This window comes from Myotis brandtii, unplaced genomic scaffold, assembly GCF_000412655.1.
Source record: "Myotis brandtii unplaced genomic scaffold, ASM41265v1 scaffold550, whole genome shotgun sequence".
NCBI classification, from domain to species: domain Eukaryota; kingdom Metazoa; phylum Chordata; class Mammalia; order Chiroptera; family Vespertilionidae; genus Myotis; species Myotis brandtii.
In genome coordinates this window covers 3967247-3986511 of record NW_005370043.1, presented here as the reverse complement: position 1 = coordinate 3986511, position 19265 = coordinate 3967247, and the positions used below count along the sequence as shown (strand labels likewise).

Below are 19265 nucleotides of genomic sequence, written 5' to 3'. Positions count from 1 at the left end.
TATCTCGAAAAACTCATTAGTCAGGACACTCGTAAGTCAAGGCCCCACTGTACAAGGAAAAAGGGAAGGGGTAGGTATTGCTGGGAGTGCCTACTTCTCAATAAGAGAAATGTTCTCTGCCACAGAGTGGCCCAAAGCAGGAGCTGCTCCTTACTAGTGAGCCCCACTGGGACTCAGGCCCCTCAAAGGCCTTAGAGCTCCAGCTTCTTTTCCCTCATCAGGCCTGGCAGGCTGACTGGCACTAATTCCTGAGACAGTCTGACGGATGCCAAGAGCAGCACAGAGGAGCCGCTGTGCTCCGGGAACCTTGGCGGGATGCCTCTCCAGGGCCACCTCATCCCAGTGGCCAGCCCACATCTCTGCCTTCTGATCATATGGAAAGTGAAGACACAGTCCCTTTCTAAAAACCTGATTCCTCAAATGAAGGCCCCACCCCAGCACCACACCAGATGCTAGGACCAGGACCTGGCCATGGGTGGGTGGTGCTGAGCAGGTCATCACCACCAGCTCCTCGACTCAAAGTATCCCTGGGTTTCCCTCTCCCCAGAAGCAGAGCAGGCCACCACCCGGCTGGGAGATGCTCCCAGTGTCTCCCCCTACTTAAGTCATGCATATACATCTTCTCTCTCAGCAAGACTAAGGGCCCAGAATGGGTAAAGGCCCTTTCCCCAGCTCCCCACACAAGGGCACAGTGCAGTGAGGTGAGTGGTTAAAGGCAGAAGCCATCCTGTGGGACAGTCCCTAGTGGGTCTACCTGTGCTGGGGCCCCAGTTATCCTCACTGGAGAAAATGCCTCCCATTCAGTTACTAGTTTGTAGGGAACTCTCCCCTCAACTGCCGAAGGTAAGCATTTGAGATTTGCCAATGCTCCCCCAGACAGTCGTCTTTTTTCTGTCTAGTCCTGTTCTCTCCTGACCCTACCCAATTGCTGGGGAGTCATATGCAGCAGACTGTGCTCCCCCAGCACCCCTCCTGTCGGTCCATACCTCCTCCTCAACCCCCGCAGACAAGGCCCTGTCCTGGCTCCCTGAAGCTCACAATCTGTGCTCCTGCCCGACTGTCACAAGGGGGGTAACGCACTTCAAGCTGGCAGCCCTGTGTGGTAGAACTAACCACCCCCTCAAGGGGTGGGGGTAGAGGGCCAAGCAAGCGTGTGCCTGCGCATCCCAAGGTGCTCTTGTTTTCTGGGCACCCCACACGGTCTGTGACAGACGCATGGATGGGGGAATTCTTTGCCAGCCAGAATTGGCATCTCACCCTACCTCTCAAATCTGCCACTAGCCTCCAGGGCTGAAGACCCTCCAAGAAGAAGAGGCCCTGCAAGACAAAGACTTGAGGCCCCCCAGCCTGGCCTCCCAGCCCAACAGAGACCCGCATTAAAATCAACACTCCGTGAACACACAAAACTGACAGGGCAGAGGGGGAGCACACATCGGATACAAAGATCGGGGTCTCGGGAGACGCGGCCTGTTGGTCTCCCATGTTAGCTCCAAGTGACTAGGCGCAGGGTGGGAAATAACGCCATCGCTGGGGCCAAAGCTCCCGCCTGGGCTCCAGGTTTGGCAGCCTTTTCACAGGAAGATGCCTCTGCCTGGAAAAAAATGCAAGCATTGTGTGGGGACCATTAATGCGTGCGCCTCTGCACATTCCTTCGAGAAGCAGGAGCACACTGGTCCCTGAGCCCCCGGCCCTGTGCCCCAACGATTGTGCCGGCCTGCAACACACTGCACATGCCACCTGGTCCTTCCCCCCAGGCCCCGGCTCTGTGAGCGGTGGGAAGGGGCCTGCCAAACACCCTGGCTTCATTGTGCCCCAGAAAGAGGGGACTAATTACTTGCCTACACTCTGGAGCGCCCAGGGAGAAAACAGAGGCCAGTGGGGTGGAGAGGGTGGGAAATAGGGGGGGGGGGATTTGAAGAAGGGAGAGAGAAAGCCACAGGATACATTTCAAAGTTTCTCTAGCAATTTGGGGGTGGAGGAAAGAAAGCCTGGTCCTGATGTGAAATCATACAGAGGTCAGGGCTGGGTCTCCCACCCTTGTGAGAAAATGGTGAATCAGGGACGGTTTATCAAACGATCATTTTTTTCTTTTGAAACCAGGAGGCAGCAGCTTGGACAATTCTGCAGATGTGCTTGATGAGTTAGGGACAAAAATGGCCCTTCTCTGCCCCCCTCCTCTCCTCCTTCTATAAGGGCTCCCATCGGGGGTTGCTTCTCCCTCCACTGCCTCCAGGACCCTCCCCTCCCTTCTTCAGTGGTCAGCTGAGACCCCCACCCACTGCTTGCTTTTGTACTCTTGGCCTTTGGACATACTGACGGGGCCTTTATGAGACCCCAATCAAGACCCCCATGTCACAGGTACCTAGTAGAGACACCAGACCTTTTCAAACAAGGGACAACAAGGAAAATCGGCTGGCCCATTGTCTCTCCTCTGTGCTAAGTGAGATGAAAGGGGCCCGCAGCCCCCTCCCCACAGCCCGCCTGCCAATCACCTCTAGTTATTAAGGTCACAATGTGTAAATTCTTTTGACCTGCACCTAATCAAAGATTCACCGGCCCTTTCAAATCCGAATGGGGAGGAGGGGAGAGATCCCCCCCCCCATAAACCCAGCCAACTCTCCCTCAATAAAATTTCTCTCTCTGATTCCTTCTCTGCTTTCCACCTCCACCCCTTCGCTTCTCCTCATTCCACCCTCCTTACCACTAGCTTCAAACACAAATGACAAACCCCATGGAATTACTACCCTAAAAAATCTGAGGAGGATTTGAAAGTTTCTGTTTAATTCTCTTTAAAGAAAAAGTTTTCAGACAGGCACAGATGCCCAAGCAAGCCCAGAACCTGGTCTGCCCCTGTGGCTCTGATGCCAAATCTCTCCAAATGGCAAAGTGGTCAGTTGACTTTTTCTCTCTCCTAAATCGGCCTCTTTTGCTTTCCTCTGATACCACCACACATGGAGAAAACTACTGGGATTAATGACACTCCCTCACTTAGCATCTCTAGTTCAGTTGCTGGCCTTCCACGACCCAGCTTACACTAAATGGTTTTGTGAGGGGGCAGGGGAGGAATTACCAAGCCCAAAGTAGGCAACCCTAGAGGAAAAAAAGCAAAACAAACAAACAAACCAACCATGGGGCAGAACAATAGAGAACAGAACAAGAGCCAGAGGAAAAACCTTGAGAGAAAGCAAAACTTGGGATTACTGTAGTTTGACTCAAGCAAAAAGAATAAAATGCTTGCAAATCTCCACGCATCACTATCAAGGTTGTGCACTTTGATTTTATGTCTCTTATCATCACTTAGAAAAGGGAGGAGGCCTAACAAGCAAGCTAGTAATAAGTGAGTGTATGTAAGTTGCCCAAAGTCTAGTCTCACTGGAGGATCTGCTCTCTCTGATAGTATGTTTTGCCTCTTGGTTTCTTCTCCTTACCCGGATGCCTTTATTTCTTTCTGAGCTTTCCTTTGGTACTAACCCCTCACATCATTTCAACTGTTGTCTCCATACTGATACCTTCCACATCTTGACCCCATATCTGAGCTCCACCTTCCTGGCTGTCTCCGGCCATGGCTACCTGACTGCCATCACCAACTCTAATCAACAGTCTAAAGCAGAACTCAGCCTTCTCAAAGCCATGGTCCCCTCTAATCATCAGGCTCACAGAAGAACTCATGCAGGCCTCTTCCCTCTCTTCCTCAAATGCAGTCACGACTGCCTACAGATTGTTTCCTCTGTTCTCCTGAATCCAGGTTGTCTTCCCACTGTCCCTAGGAGTCCAGTCCCTTACTTCTAACCAAGTGTACTCCCAGAAAAGTATACAACAGCCTCAGTCTATACCCCTCCAAAGTATCCTATACACTGTGCCGCCAAGTAAATTATTTTATGGCTTCAATCTGGCAAAAACCTTCTATGGTTCCCTATTATCCTCAGCTTAAAGTCACACTCTGCTCTTCAAAGCCCTCCAAAAGCAGGCCCCAAGCCTCCACTCCAGCCTCACTCACCACATCTTTACACAAACCCTCCATCCCAGGCAGCCAAAGTTGCTCATTCTGAACCCCCAAACATACATTGAACTTCCCATCCCTTATGTCTTTGTTCAGACCTGTCCGCTTGCCTCAACTTCCCTTCAGCAGTTTAAGGAAAGCCATCCTTGAAGTCCCACTTCAAATTCCATGTCACCCAAGAAGCTCCGGAGTTAACAAAAAGGCCACTGCTTTCCTCTGGTTTCTTGTTAATAATCCTGAGAATTGATGGCTCTCACACTGCATATATACTGGAATAAACTGAGGATGTGCAGATTTATTGGACTATAAGCCCCTGGATGGTGAAAACTGCCTCTTGTACTTCATACTCCCCATGTGAGCTTGCACATTACAGCATTCTTGATACATCTGTAAGGCAGGCACTCAGAAATACGCATTCCACATAGAAAAACATTTCTGAGTTTACATTGCCTTTTTAAACAAATTCCAATATTTTAACTTATTTCTTTCCCCACAAAAGGTCCTGAGCATGAAACCATATTTAATGCTGCAAAAGTGAATGTAAGGAAGGATCTTTTCAGGGTGATAAAAATATGCTGAAGTGAAGTGTGGTGATGGGTGCACAGCTCTGTAAATTTGCTAAAAATCATGGAATTCTATACTTAGATCGTATACTTAAAATGAGTGAATTTTATGGTATATAAATTATACTTCAATAACACTGTTTAAAATAAAAAAGTAAATATAGGTCCATATTTAATTTAATAACTATAAAAAATAAAGGAAGGATTCTGTATACAGATGCGTGATACTAAAATAGACATTTAAATGTAACTTAAGTTTTTTTCTAATTATAAAAATAGGTTCATTATAAAATATTTAAATACAAACAAGTAAAAGAAAATAAATGTCAGCACAAACAAACCACATGAGCTAGTGAAGTAACTATCATACTGTTTTGTGACCTTTTTTCATTTAACAATATGTTATGACATCTTTTGGGATCAATGACTATATATCTAGATTCTCCTTTTAATAAACATGTAGTATTCTACTGAATGAATGTACCATAAAATATTTAACCAGACCCCTATTAATGTACATGTATGTGTTAATATAAATCTTAATACATACATCTTGCATACTAGTCTGGTTATTGCCTTGGATAAATTCCTAGAAATGGAATTTATGTGTTAAAAGGTTTTCACGTTTTTATTTTGATTCTCACTGCCAAACTAATATAATTTTATAACCCTAACTTTTCCTCTCCTTCTTCCTGGTCACAGACCTCTAACAAGTTGAAGAATCCTCTGAACAACTTATCTTTTTGTATTAATTTTTTAAATATATTTTTTATTGATTTCAGAGAGGAAGGGAGGAGGAGAGAAAGATAGAAACATCAATGATGAGAATCATTGATTGGCTGCCTCCTGCACTCCCCCTAACAGAGATGGAGCCCAAAACCTGGGCATATGCCCTGACCTGGAATCAAACCGTGACCTCCTGGTTCATAAGTAGACACTCAACCACTGAGCCACACCAGCTGGGCTAATTTTTTGTTTTTATTCTCAACCACAGCTCACCTTGGATACTAGTGAGATTCAAACTGGTCAGGAAGGTAGAGTACTTCAAACACATTAACCCATGTGCCCCTCTCTCTTTGCTAAATGTTACAAATCTCACCCTCATCCCAGTTCCTTCTCTTGGATCATTTACCATAGGACCCCACTCCAGTCACTCACCTGGTCTCTTCCCATTCAGACCCAGGAGGAAGAGGCCCAGGCTTGGCCAGGGCAGCTAATGCTATAGCTGCAACAAGGCAGGAAATAATTGGAGAAAGAGAAACATCTTGTAAGAGTAAAATCCTCAGGAGAAAGAGAGACAGTGGGTCATGTGCTCTGAGCCGTACCCTCTCCGTAGCCCCTGCAGGCCATGGTGCAGTGAGTTCAGAGTGAGGAGCATATGTTAAGTGATGGCTGATTACATCTGGACAACATCCTATCGGGAGACTGTGCTCCTGAAATGCCAGAGTTTTGACCAAGCACAACAGGACTGACCCAGGGCAAGACTCGAGAGAATCTCTCTTTCAAAAGTCCCCAGTCAATGGTCGCCATGGGCAGAAAGGGGTTCATTTCAGTTTACCCCACACATCTCAGCCTCTCCTTCCCTATCTATTCTGCCAGTGCATGTCACATATGCAACAGAGCCACACATAAAGGAGAAGATGCAGCCCCCCACAGCTACACAGGGCCTCTACTACTGAGGCACATTTATACTTGAAAAGCTCTTCCTTCTATTCTAGCCTTTATGTCCTCCTGTCTACTTCACTTCAGTTCCCAGAAAGAAGCTGATCTGAAGCTTCTCACCTGACCACTTACTATGCCAGCACAATGAAAGTGGTGGCCATCCCCTACCTATCCCCTCCTCCAGCACCACCAAGCAACACAGACTTAAGTGTCTCCAGTCTGGAAGCAGAAAGCCACACCTCTCTAGATGGGGCAGATGAAGCATGGGAACTAGAGAAAGGAAAAAGGCCTGCTGGCCCCACATTCTGCCTAACACAGTGTTAAGAGGATCAGAGAAAGCATAAGATGAAGAGCCTTGGTTTTAATGCCTCCTATAAAAGCGGGTAAGCTCCTCCTCAAGATGCATGCTCCTCAGAATGTACACAGGCTTCAGCCCCTAGGGCCAGTGTGCACATTTTCTAAAGTGTACCGACCTTAGATGGAGCTGCTGTGAAAATCAAAATACTACATTATGACCACCATGGCCATTGTTTCAGAAGCTGGATTATGGCTTTACTGTAGGAAGGAGCAGAGAAGGAGACAGCAGGGCAAGCTGAGCAGGGCCAGAGACAAGTCTGAACACAAGAACATGGAAAAAGTGTGTGTGTGTGTGTGTGTGTGTGTGTGGTCACAGAAAAATATGATTTATAATTATTTTAATCTCCTAAAAGGTTCTCGCTCATTACTTGAAATTCCCATTTGCAAATGAAGGCCCTTGGGAAGATTGTGGATGTTATCACATCCCAACTGGCACTCCACCTGCCCCTCCTACACTTTTTTGTTCCCTATCCATGTTTTAAATTTGCATTGCAAACTATGAAAAAGGAAAGCTTCTGCAGAAAGCAATTTCCTGGGCCAGCAGCTCTTGGACTAATATTCACTTTGCAATTACCATGGCTTCTGTCTGCGCGTACTCCTCTCCCTCCTCCCTCCACTCATCCTCCCTTGCCAGCACCTTCTGCCTAAACCAAGCCTGTCTGACAGGCCATGTTACAAACTACCCCCTGTGAAAATGCCCTGGCCAGTGTGGAGCAAGAACCAGCTGGGAAAAGGGGCAAGGATCTTGGGTGGTCAGCTAAATAGGGCACCCCAGAGGCACAGGGGTTTCATCTGTAGCACACAGGCACGTAACTCTTACAAAAGATGGCAAATAACACCCCTCCCCAAAGTTCACAATCTGAAACTTCTAGAGTCCTGTTTAAGAAACTGCTAGAGAGGCACAAGGATTAGCAGCTGTACAATCCACAAAGCCAGAAATCTTTTAGTACTGATCTGAAGGAAAAACCAAATACATTTGTTGGCTTGCTGAGGCATAAATACATCCTTTATGGTCACCATACATGGAAGCTAGTCAGCACAGCAGAATCCAGAATCAACACAGACCTTTATGATTCATAGCATCTTTGCAGTTTTCCATATCAATGGTGTCAACATATCTTACTATTGGTGGTATACATTGGTGTCTATTTTCTTGATGATGTGAGGAAAATGTTCCAGCTCTTGGGTTCCAATCTCCTAACCCCTCAAATGGAACTACTATAGCAGAGAAACTTACTGAGACTCACTGATATAGGGACATGGTCATGGGCATCAGGATTCCTGTTCTCGGGTCTTAAGCCCATGACCAAGCAGAGCTTTGCATGATTGTCCTGAACTTGGAGAACATAAGAAATATAGCTGACACTATGGACTGCCATCTGGAGATCCCAGAGACAATAACTCTGAGAGATGAAAAGGGGGAAGCACATTTTCAAAAAATTTGGCTTGAAGTGAAAGGGAAAACAAGGAATTTTAAAACTCAACTCAAAAATAAAATATTGAAATCTGCCCCAAATTGCCTGAGACCCACCGAATTGCAGGAGGATGGGGTGATCTTTCCACCTCTGACATGACCCCCAATACACAAACATACATTAATGCTACTGATCCAGCTACACCCTCATCATTATCTTTTTCACTCAGACCCACCTCAACTCCCAATTTACTTATAAGAGTAAGCTCCATGACTCAAGAAACTAAAAACACAGATATTACATGCAGATCCCTCTTCTGACTGATCCGAGTGTTACAGCTAACAGGTGGGGAAATCTTCTTAAATATACGAGTATTATCATGACAGGGCCACTGGAATGGATCGGTGCCATAAGTCAGACAGGACTAGAAGTTTCCGCCCCACCATCAGGTTCCTCTTTAGCCTTGACAGATCAAACTCACGCCGAAGCAGGCAACAGAGATCAGTTCAGTCTCCGAGCCAAAGGTCTTCACAGTGAGGGACCAAAGCTGCCCTGGCTGGGCCTCTGCCGGCCCGTGTCCCAGATTAATCACCACCAGGCAGGGCCTGGACACCAGGCTGCAATCTGAGCCCAGCAGCACCTGCACAAGGGTCACCCTGGCTCCTCCCACACTCCCCTTGGGCAAGACTTCAGGGCATGAGGGTGTCCACCTGTTGACTAGGTTACCTGGAACAGGAGGGCAAGACACTCAGCCATCTTCAATCATGCAGATAAGTCAGAAACTGTTTGAGTGGATTAGTGAAAGAAGGAAAGATGCAGTGAAGGAAAGATGCATAAGTCAGAAACTGTTTGAGTGGATTAGTGAAAGAAGAAGGAAAGATGCAGTGACTCAAGTAGTGAAGTCAAAACTCTGAGAGAAAGAAAATTCTCAGTCTCTGATCAGAAAGAGAAAAATGCCCCAGTTACTGTCTAGAGTAGAAAGCCAGCTCAAGACCAGCAGTCAGGTGAACTAAACCCTTGGAAGTTATGAACTAAGGAGATGCTTTGTGAGTGTTTAGTACACATTCTCATCATCTACAGATCAACAGGATGCTGAGGAGGAGGAGAGAGACCAGAGCAGGAATATCTTTTCAAAACACCACCAAATGCGGCCAGATATGCTAGCACAGAAGGAAGCTTAGAAACAAATTCACTCTGTGAGGAGTAGGAGAGCTTCCTATGATGCCAAGACCTCGAAAAACAGTGTCCTCGATGTTCGCCGAAGTCAGTATGCCGTTTCAAACACTGTCCACTCACAGCTGGCAACTATGGTGTGTCCACATGTCTATCGATTCTAGAATGCACTTTTTAGGACCAAAGGATCCTATTATATTGTAAATTCTTCCCGATGGTAATCTCTTTTATATTGTTGCTTCTCTAAGTAGAATAGGAGTAAGTATTCTTGAGGCTCAAAAAAAAAAAAAAGAAAATCAAAAGGAGGAAGATAAGCATAAAGATCTGTATCTTGGAAGGATCTGTCCCAGGGCCTAACCTGTGATATAAAGAGAAAGCGCTCATGGATGCAGGCTTTCCCACAAGCTGATGGCCCCAGGGAAGGAAGGGTGGGAGGGGTCAGAGTCGGATTGAAGTGTATGTCCCTTAAAAGAGCAGAGAAAAGCACAGGTCAAATAAGAGGAGAAAGAGCTGGGCACAGCACCTTCATTGCTGGAGGAACACCCACATCCTGACTGTTACACCTTGTACCTCCAGAGCTCCATCTCCAGGAATTCCCTTTGAACTCCAGCTGCAACCCAGAGTTAGGATAGAGCAGTGGCTACAATTACACACTTGCTTGGAAAGGGGGTTGGGGGGTTTGCATGTGACAGGCCATGAAAGGTCCCTGCCTATAAAACAGACTGGAAAACAAACCCTTAATTTAAATGTTAATGAAAGTGCTGTGGAGACATCAGAGGCTTCCCGGCTGCTCAGAGAACAGCTACATCAGCCACAGAATTTATAGCTCCCCTTCACCCTCCCACCTCCCTCTCTGCCTCATCACCCACTGAAGTTTAAAGAGTAAAGAAAAAAAAAAACAACAACTAATTTTAACATTAACTCCATGCTTCCACCTTGGGATGTGATTGCTAAATTATCTGTTGGCAGAACAGTGATCAAAGGTGGAAAAACACAGGCACATTGCACACACAACCCAGAAGTCAGCCACAGCTGCAGCAGGAAAATTACCTTCCTCTCTCTTCCCGCTTCGGGAAAATAGCGGTGCAGGCGAGAACTGGAGCCAGAAGAAGACTCTGATCCCTCCAATGTGTTCTGTTCCCCATCTGAGAACTTAGCACACAGATTACCCACTGACTGGTCTGTCTCTCCATCACACTATGCTGTCTAGTTCACTGCTGTTTCCCCAGAGTCTAGCACATAGTAATGCTTAAGTATCTGGAGAAAGATAGATTGGGGATGGGCGGCAGGTGGGAGAGAGACAAGAGACGGGGAACCAAAGAATTGAAGCCCTGAGACAGGGTGGAAATGTATCCCTGTTAGGGGCAGGGTCTCCATGCACCGACTCTGTTTCAGGCTTCTGCAGCAGCCTCTGTTTCTATTTGTGGTATTTTATTTAAGTCAGCTCTTGACAACTGAGCCAACCTTGCTGGCCTGGGAAGGAGTCGCTCCCACAAATGAGTTCTGGGCCGGCCAGGACTGGTTGGGTTGCTGGTCTCAGGCCAGCAGCTCAGCACATGAGCCTCCCGTGCCCATCTTGCCCTGGACAGTGGCAGAAATCCAATCTTGAGGAAGTGAAACCCACCCCTGTTCCTGTGGCATTTCGTCCTTGCTACTGATGGACACATCCATAGGAGAGGCTTGGCTTAGCCCAGGCAATGAACTCTAGGGTAGTGGGCACTGCCCTGAGACTCAGAAGGACCAGGCTTTGGTTCAACTGTATCCCCACACTGATCCTTTTCCAAATATTTGGTCATTTCAGGTTGGACTAAGGAGCCCACCTAGCATTACCCAGAGCATCCTTCTTTCTCCAGGTGTCATGCCTCCCCTGCCAGCCATGCCAATCCCTGGCCCCTCCATGGTGCCTTTGTGCCTCTGACTCTCTCATCCGAGGGCACGACATCAGGAAGCTCCCTCCTGTGTGCTCTACAGCCTGGCAAAGGGGAACACCAAGCCACTCCTTGCCTCAGGAAGGTCCCCTTTCCCTAGACAGGCCCCAGAGGAAGCTTCCCCCTCGCCCAGCCCTGGGAGGGAGAGCAGAGAGGTCTTCGAGTTGACCAAGGGCCAAGCCATCAGGAGAACCAGCCACAATGTGAAGCATAACTAAGTCAACCATCAGAATATTTTTCAGGTTATCAAGGTTAGGGATCCTCTTCAAGACGCAGCTCTCCACTGCCAACCAGAAAAAGCAAAACTCGGAGGCACAACCTTTACTTTTGATTTGTCTTCTCCTAAAAGCACTGAGTTATGCAGCCCAGGGCCAAAGGGTTGCTGAACCACTGGGAATCAGAAGAATCCAAACTGAAAGTTGGCTGCTTCTTTTTCCAATCTTTCAAACCTCTCTGTCAGGGAAAACTCCACATGCAATTACCTTTCTCTAAAGAAAGGTGCATTTCAACAGGCTAGTGAATATGCATCTACCCCACACACGACACACAGTAAACTCTGTAGCCACTGGAACAAACACCCTGCTCTCCCAATAAACCCACCCCCTTACCAAACAGTACACAGTGCCTGCTTTCCTTCCAGACTCTCCCTCACCTCTGGGAAAAATGAAGCAAGAAGGGGCAGCTGCTCCATCAAAACCCCCCAGAGGCCGCAACTCACTTTACGAATTTGAATCGGTACATTTCATGCAGACTTGGACTAATCCCCCAGAAAACAAACAGGCCACCACAGTGAGCAAAGTAACACAAAATTATATTGTATATTTAATAACATAGCTAAGTCAAGTTTCTACACCTATACCACTCATATATTTCCCAAATGACAGAAACAAGAGAGAAGGGATTAAAACCCAAGTGTCCCGGGAAGCCTTCCTGACCACACTCTCGCACGATAGCAAGTGTTGTTCAGAGACGGGGAAAGGATTCTGTTGAGCACCTCCTTTTTCTTGAAACGTAATAAATATGGCATCTGGGGGCTCTTCTCTCTTCCCCTCTCAGGCAACCAGGGCAAGTCGGCTTACAGATCCATTTTACCACCAGGGCCCCCCAAGGCTGGCTTGGAAGGAGCCCTGCAAACTAAAGATCTAAGAGCATCCATACTCCTGGACTGGGGCAAGCATTTACCAGTACAGCTACCTGAGTAAGCCCAGACCTCGACTACACACTGCCTTCCACCATCCCTCTCCATCTCAACTCTGGCCTCCAGGAGAGAATTTTCCCTAGTCCCCAGAGTCCTTCAAGGGCCACAGCTACTATCCAAGATGCCAGTGGTAAAAGCACGTCTTGTGGTCCTCCCTTAGCCCATAGGACACGGCAACAGGCTAGAGACCTGAACACCAACTGCTGCCTCTTCTGCCCCATCCCACATGTGCCCAATATCAAGCTTCCCTAAGCTTCTATTTCTCCCTCAGCCAGGAATGGCACCCCTCTTACCCCTCAATCAAAGACAGCCTAGTTTTAGGCTCTTAGTACCATCTTGTCCCCACCACTGAAAGGACCTTGGGGAGCTGCCTCATAGCAAGTGCTCAGTCAATACACAGGGAATAAGGAGGAAAGCAAGTAAGAGAGGAAAAGATGGAAAGTAGAAGGGAATGAAATTAAGTCTTTAATAGTTCTGCATTTCCTAACTCTTGAGTATTTACTAGCTTTATTCAGCTGGAAATAATTTTAAATGGCAACAAAACATAGTTCACATTTTGAAAACTCTGCTTTTCCGTGTTACTCATGGACAAGTGCTCAGAATCCACTGTGACCTCAGGAGGTTGTATGTCTGAGACCAGCTGGACTGAATGTACTCAGCCCCACAAATACACCCAGACATGCCCTTACCCCCCAGGCATGCCTCCAGCCACTCTTCCTTCACTCACTCACAGCTCCAGGCTGGGCCTCCTCTGCAGGAGGAGGGCTTCACCTATAAGTCATGAATCTTAAAAACAGGATTACTGATATCAAGGCAAGAAGATGGGTGTGAGCCTAGAGCAAAAGGTCCTTGTCTGCCACCCTGCTATGGAGACTACTAGTTTTACTTCTATGTTTTGTGAGTACCTGACACACTCTAAGCACATGATGGGTGTTAAATATCATCTCCCACTGCTGTTTATGAATCGAGAAGTCGGGGTCATGGAAGGAAGGATAGGTGATATTTGGACACAAGAAAGAATACCTGCTTTCTTCCAGTCGTGAGCACCTCAAGTTAAGCCTAGAGCTTGAGGTTTCATGTTTCATGCTACAAGTATCTAAGTACACACATAAGGAAAAAAGGCACAAAAGCCCAGCATCAGATAAATATGACAAATAGCTCTGACATAATATTTTAAATGGAAGAAAGAGATTAATTAAGAAAAGAGATGTGCCAGATCTTCTAACTGTCCAGGTTCCTTCTAACTATGAGGGAGCTAGAAAATTTCAGGTAAACCAGGAGTAGCTGCCCTAGAGGACAGCTTCTCCCCACCCCACCCCACCCCATGTTCTTCATGAGGGGTTCAGGAGCTCATCACATTAGTGACACTGATGACCACATTCAATAGGGAAAGTGGCAAGGATGAGAACGGAAGGCAGCCATCAAGGGCAGGAACACTATGGGAGGAAAGGGAGAGGAAAGAGAAATTCCTGCTGAATCCCCACTTCAGGAAGACTGCAAAAGAGCCACGAGGGCAAGAGTGGAGCCACGAGAACAGGTAAAGCCACTAAACAAGTGCTATCCCAGAGAGGAGATTCTGGCTGACATCATATTATGGTCCTTTCAGCTTTGCAGAGTATTTTCTTATTCATCATTTCAGGTCATCTTCACAATCCTCTAGAAAGGTCTATAAAGGAAGTAGTATTTACATTTATTAGATGAGGAAACTGAGGCTCAGAGAAAGGAATGACTGACTTGAGGCTACTCTGTTGGCTGGTGGCAAAGCAGAATTTCAGTCTTCCAGAACGACCCTGAGGCTGGGAGGCAGAGGCTCCCAGATTGGGATAAATGGGTGAGTTTATTGTAAGGTTTCAATTCATGGACACAGAAAAAAGAAATTGATCTAATAATAAGATGAAAAGGCCCCTGTCCCAGTATATTTTCAGGTAAAATAAAAAGGAACAGAGATAATACCAGCATATGCCCTGATCACCTAGTGTAATCCCAAAAGCAAACTATTTTTAAAGAGTCCAAGATACCATCTGTGAAGTTAGGGAAAAGGTCATTTCAAATAACTGTGGGTCAGGAATTGAACAGCCAGCCAACAGTGAGTTAAAGATTCATCCGGGGCCAAGAAAGTACACTAAGAGGACAAGAAGACTCTAAAGGAGAATGTGAAGAAAACATAAGATCCAGGTTTTCACCAAAGATGAGGAACATTAAGGACGTAGCAGAGGGTCTGGCATAGAGCTAATGACTAATAAATGTTAGCCTCTAGTAGTAGTAGCAGGCATAGAGCAGTACTAGTAATAGAAAGCTATGTCCTTCCTCCAAGTTGTAGCCAAAAAAAAACCCCAAACTCAGTTCATGGTAATCTAAACTGCTACTCAATGATGAGGGCAGACGTCTGTCCTCAACCTGGTTGTGTGTTTTTTTAATCCTCACCCGAGGATACTTTTCCATTGATTTTTAGAGAGAGGGAAAGACAGAGAAACACATCGATTGGTTGCCTCCTGTATGTGCCTGACTAGGGCTCAGGCTTGGGAGAAGCCTGCAACCAAGGTATATATCCTTGACCGGAATCGAACCCAGGACCCTTCAGTCCGCAGGCTGACACTATCCACTGAGCCAAACCGGCCAGGGCTGTCCTCAACCTTTTATTGGCACCATCTTCAACAGCTGCCATGCTCTATTCTGTGAACAGGTAGCCTAACACACTCCAGAAGAGGTAGGTAGAGTAGAGGAATATGTGTGGGGATGCTGGGAGAGCCTGTTTGTGTTCTTTGGCCTAAACCCATATGCAGGAAGCACGTGGACCATCTCCAGCCCTGAAGAACTTCCCTCTACCACGGACCCCACCCTAGTCTCCTGAAGCCAGCAGAAGTCCACAGGTAACCACCAAGACAAAGTCACCAGCCCACCTGTCATCCCCCACAGGCTGTCCCACCCTCCTTCAGTCCTCACACATATCCAGCCCACAGACCCCAAAGCCTGGCTAACTGGCTTAGGAAGGGACATCATTAGGAAGAAACTGAGGAGGGGACAAAGCTCGATGCTCCATTTTCCACCCTCCACTCCCACACACTTAGGCCTCTCCCTGCTGGTCTTTCCTTCCCTCTTTCCTAGGATTGCTAGAATGATTTGTTCTGAACAGCGACAGGTTTATAGGTTAGCCGACACCTCCGCTCTGTGGAATTTTAATTAACTTCTCCCATCGTCAATATGCTAAGGAATGGGGTCTCCATTCTCTGGGGTCAGCAATGTGTTTCAGGTCCTGCTATATCAGCCGTCAAATTGAAGAATTAATGACGTGGCTAATCGGCTCTAATTCTTTAGGAAGAAAAAAATCTGAAAGGGAGTTGTGGAAGGGGGCAGGAGGAGGGATGCAAGCTCCACTGGGTGAAGAGAAAAAGGGAAGGGGGCTGAGCAAAGGGGGGAACTGACTCTCTCATAAAACAAATGACTGACTCAAACCCAGTGTTGGAGGGTGGCAGCCCTACAGCTTTCCTACTGATCATCTAGATGGGGAGTGAGGGGTAAAGGAAGTGGGGAAGACCCTAAGTAAACACTGACAGAGCAGGTGCAGGAGAGGGCATAAATGCACCCTGCTGAGGAGGAGAGAGGCTCTGCCTTAGTCCAAGAGAGCCTAGACTGAAAGCAGAAGTTAGAATACAAGCTCACTCATTCATAGATAAAGCTAGAGAAATACCAGTCAGGCCAAAGGTAGGATAAAGCCACCATAAAAAATCTGGCACTTCTGCTACAATGATCAATGCATCTACTGCACATACACGTCTTTGGATGAGGGCCCAATGGCACACAGGTCCCAAGCTCTCCTAATGACTCAATGCTCTAAGGCAGTGGTCAGCAAACTGCGGCTCGCAAGCCACATGCGGCTCTTTGGCCCCTTGAGTGTGGCCACGAAGTTTCAATCGCACTGTACGTGCGCACCCGCACATGGTATTTTGTGGAAGAGCCACACTCAAGGGGCCGCAGTTTGCCGACCACTGCTCTAAGGGATTCTCCAAAAGACACTTCCCAAGGGGAACAAACCACTGATGTGTTATGAGAGCAGTTTGGCTGGTGCTGTCACCTCCCAGAGGTGCTGAGAGGCCTCTGCTTTGGTAACAACCCCAAAGGGCATCTCTTCCAGAAGGGACATGGCTGTAACAGCTGAACTCAGTTACCTTCTAACATAGTCTCTCTTCCTTCACATTGCTGGGCTAGATGCTTAGGAAGTTGGTTCCTAGAAGGTTATCTCAGCCCAATGCTTATATGAACCGGAGGATTTCCAAAATCTCCAGGAGAGTAGCGCAAAGCAACCTAGCATATACAGGTAGAGGATTTTCTAGCCCAACTGACCTTGTAAAATAAAAGCATTATTATATGAGACATATCCAAAATGTCTCCCTTACCTGAGTAATGGGCTGATAGCAATGGACCAGACTCGGTCTTCAGTCTGGATGGTGTGTAAGCACTGCCCAAGCCGGCCTGAGGCCAAAGACCATACCTGGAAACAGGAGAGAAGATGCTCTCGTTGGCATTGCCTGGAATTGGGGTGGGGTGACTGTCCCTGGGCAGGGTAAGGAGGGTAGGAATGGAGAATCCTTTCTGTCCTGTATACACAGAGCGCAGGGTATCAGCAGAGGTGCCCCTCTGGCTTCTGGATAGCCTACCACCCAAACAGACCTGGCTCCCGGTCCTAACCAACCTCTTTTACTTCCACCCAATACAGCTCTTACTTCCCAGCCAATTTTATACCAGGGAGTCCGAAGGTCCACATTCCTCAGCTGAGACTTGACCGAGATGAGCGAGTAGATGGGGCTCGCTTCTCTTAGCACCTTCCCCGTGTTTGTGGATTTTCCTTTCTCCTATCTCTCACCAAGATTTTACTTTGGGGAGGTAGGAGAAGGGAGAAAGATCAAGGCACAGTATGGGAGGGCAGAGATAGAATTAGAGTAGAACTAGAGAAAGGAGTAAAAAGAAAGATGCAAGGGAAGGAAAGAATGGAAGAAGAGAGACTTCAAAGTAGAAAGGTGGTGTGTTGTTTGTTTGTTGATAATGCCCAGGATTCAATGCTATTCATGTCAGCACGGAATTTAGCACCTAGTGTCACCAAAAGTAGCAGAAAAGCTTAACTCTTTTAAGCTTCCATATCTCCTACAGGTTAAAAATATTGCTTGGAGCACATTATCTGGTCCCTATCAGTCAGGAATGTACATTAGCAGCCACTCTGGGCTTAACTCTAATCAACACTCACAGAGCCCTCTCAGCATTCAGTGCATTTAGAAATCTCCCATTAAGCACAAGGCCCCCCTACCTCACCCTATCCCAGATGACACACACAGGGAAATAAGCCTCTAACTAAACAGAAAGGAAACCTCAAATATACAGAGCAGTCCCCAGACAGCAGCCAAGGAGGGATCCTGAGGCAGCCAGATGGATCAATGACCTCTCAAGGTCCCTGCCGTGCTATAAGGGGAACACACAAGTCAGTTCGGGCCTTAGATGGAAGAACTTCCAGGAAACATTCCTTGGGTTTAAGGGGTAGGTAATGGAGTGGGGGTGGTCCTGCCTCCTTAGGGTCACATGATATCTCTTCCCTATAAAAGGAGAAAGTGTTTTAGATTTTGTGTACATGATGGAGGGAAGAGGGTATGACTTACTTTTCTCAAAATAGGGAAAAGAAAATAAATTTAACAAGAATATCCTGGATGAAAAAGGGCAGAAAATAAAGGTAAATACCACAAATTTCTTGGAGTGCCATGACTCCAGCTTACTCTTCTGGATCTGTAGTCAGGGCACTCTGGTAGTAATAGACGCACTTCTAATGTCCTCTCTTATATGGCCCAGATTGGAAGAGAGGTTTTCCTTTTCCCTGATGCAAACCCCCTAGAAGGCATGTTCTTGCATGGGTGGTGGGAAGACACAAAGGGCTCTGATTACAAAACCTATGGGAACAGCTGAGGCCTGAATTCACTAGTGCCCTCCAGGGAACAGGCTGGTGGTGGATTCCTAGATTGTGCAAACCACAGAACAAGGTTCCTAGTCTCCAGAAGTGGCTTGGGAAGTATGCTGCCAATTCTGAGCATCATCTTGGGAACATGGCCTTCCTGATCAGCCCCAGCAACACACCATCCACCGGAAACATGAGTGTGCTGATCACATCTTCATCCTCAGTGGCCAAATCCAAAAGAGACCCATCCCCTGGAGAAGACAGAACTCAGTGGGAGTAGACCTTGACACAGTCCTTTTAAAAAGCAGTTGGCTATATATATCAAGACTCTTAAAATGACCAAAGCCTTTTAATGGGGGGGATGAGGACACATTTGTAATACCTTAGCTAATAAAGAATTTAAAAAAAAAATGACCAAAGCCTTTAATACCTTAACTAATAAAGAATTTAAAAAAAAAAAATGACCAAAGCCTTTGACTGGGTAATTCTATTGCTGAGACCCTATCCTAAAATAATTATCCCCAAATGAAGAAAAACCTAAATGATAAAACTATTTCCTGCAGCCTGTGGTAGCAGAAAGCACATACATGGGCTTTGAAATCAGACAAATCTGGGTTGAACCCTAGTTGTTATTATCTCTAATCTTATAGATATTTCATAACTTCCTGGCCTCAGTTTCCTCATACGTAAAATAGAAATAATACCTATCTTTCAGGGTTGCAGTGTGGAAATGGGAAGATATGTATAAATTATCTTGCACAGTAGCACAGTATTTGGTAGGCATTAGGCATCAATAACAGTGACTCTTAATACTATATGAAAATAACTAGATACAAATATCAACTAGGAAAAACAGTGACTACATTATGGTAAATCCATTGTGAAGCCATTAAAGACGACACAAACAAATAATTTATAATAATGGAAAACCTTATAAAATAAACTAGATATAGCAGTGTACATTGAGTATCTAAAATAAATTATAAGAATAATTACGTAGCAGAAAATTACGCTAAAAGATAAAGTGAAAATAT

At 46.4% G+C, this 19265-nt stretch overlaps 1 protein-coding gene across 3 annotated transcripts in view; it reads right to left on the bottom strand.

Annotated features, from left to right (window-relative positions):
• The window catches only part of FBXW4 (F-box and WD repeat domain containing 4), a 66981-nt gene that overhangs the window by 35689 nt on the left and 12027 nt on the right, over positions 1-19265 (bottom strand). For all 3 annotated transcript variants that reach the window (XM_014549434.1, XM_005878287.2, XM_014549435.1), the window contains exon 5: positions 16691-16785. In XM_014549434.1, the coding sequence (XP_014404920.1) occupies positions 16691-16785 (95 nt within the window). The remainder of the gene's footprint in view (positions 1-16690; positions 16786-19265) is intronic.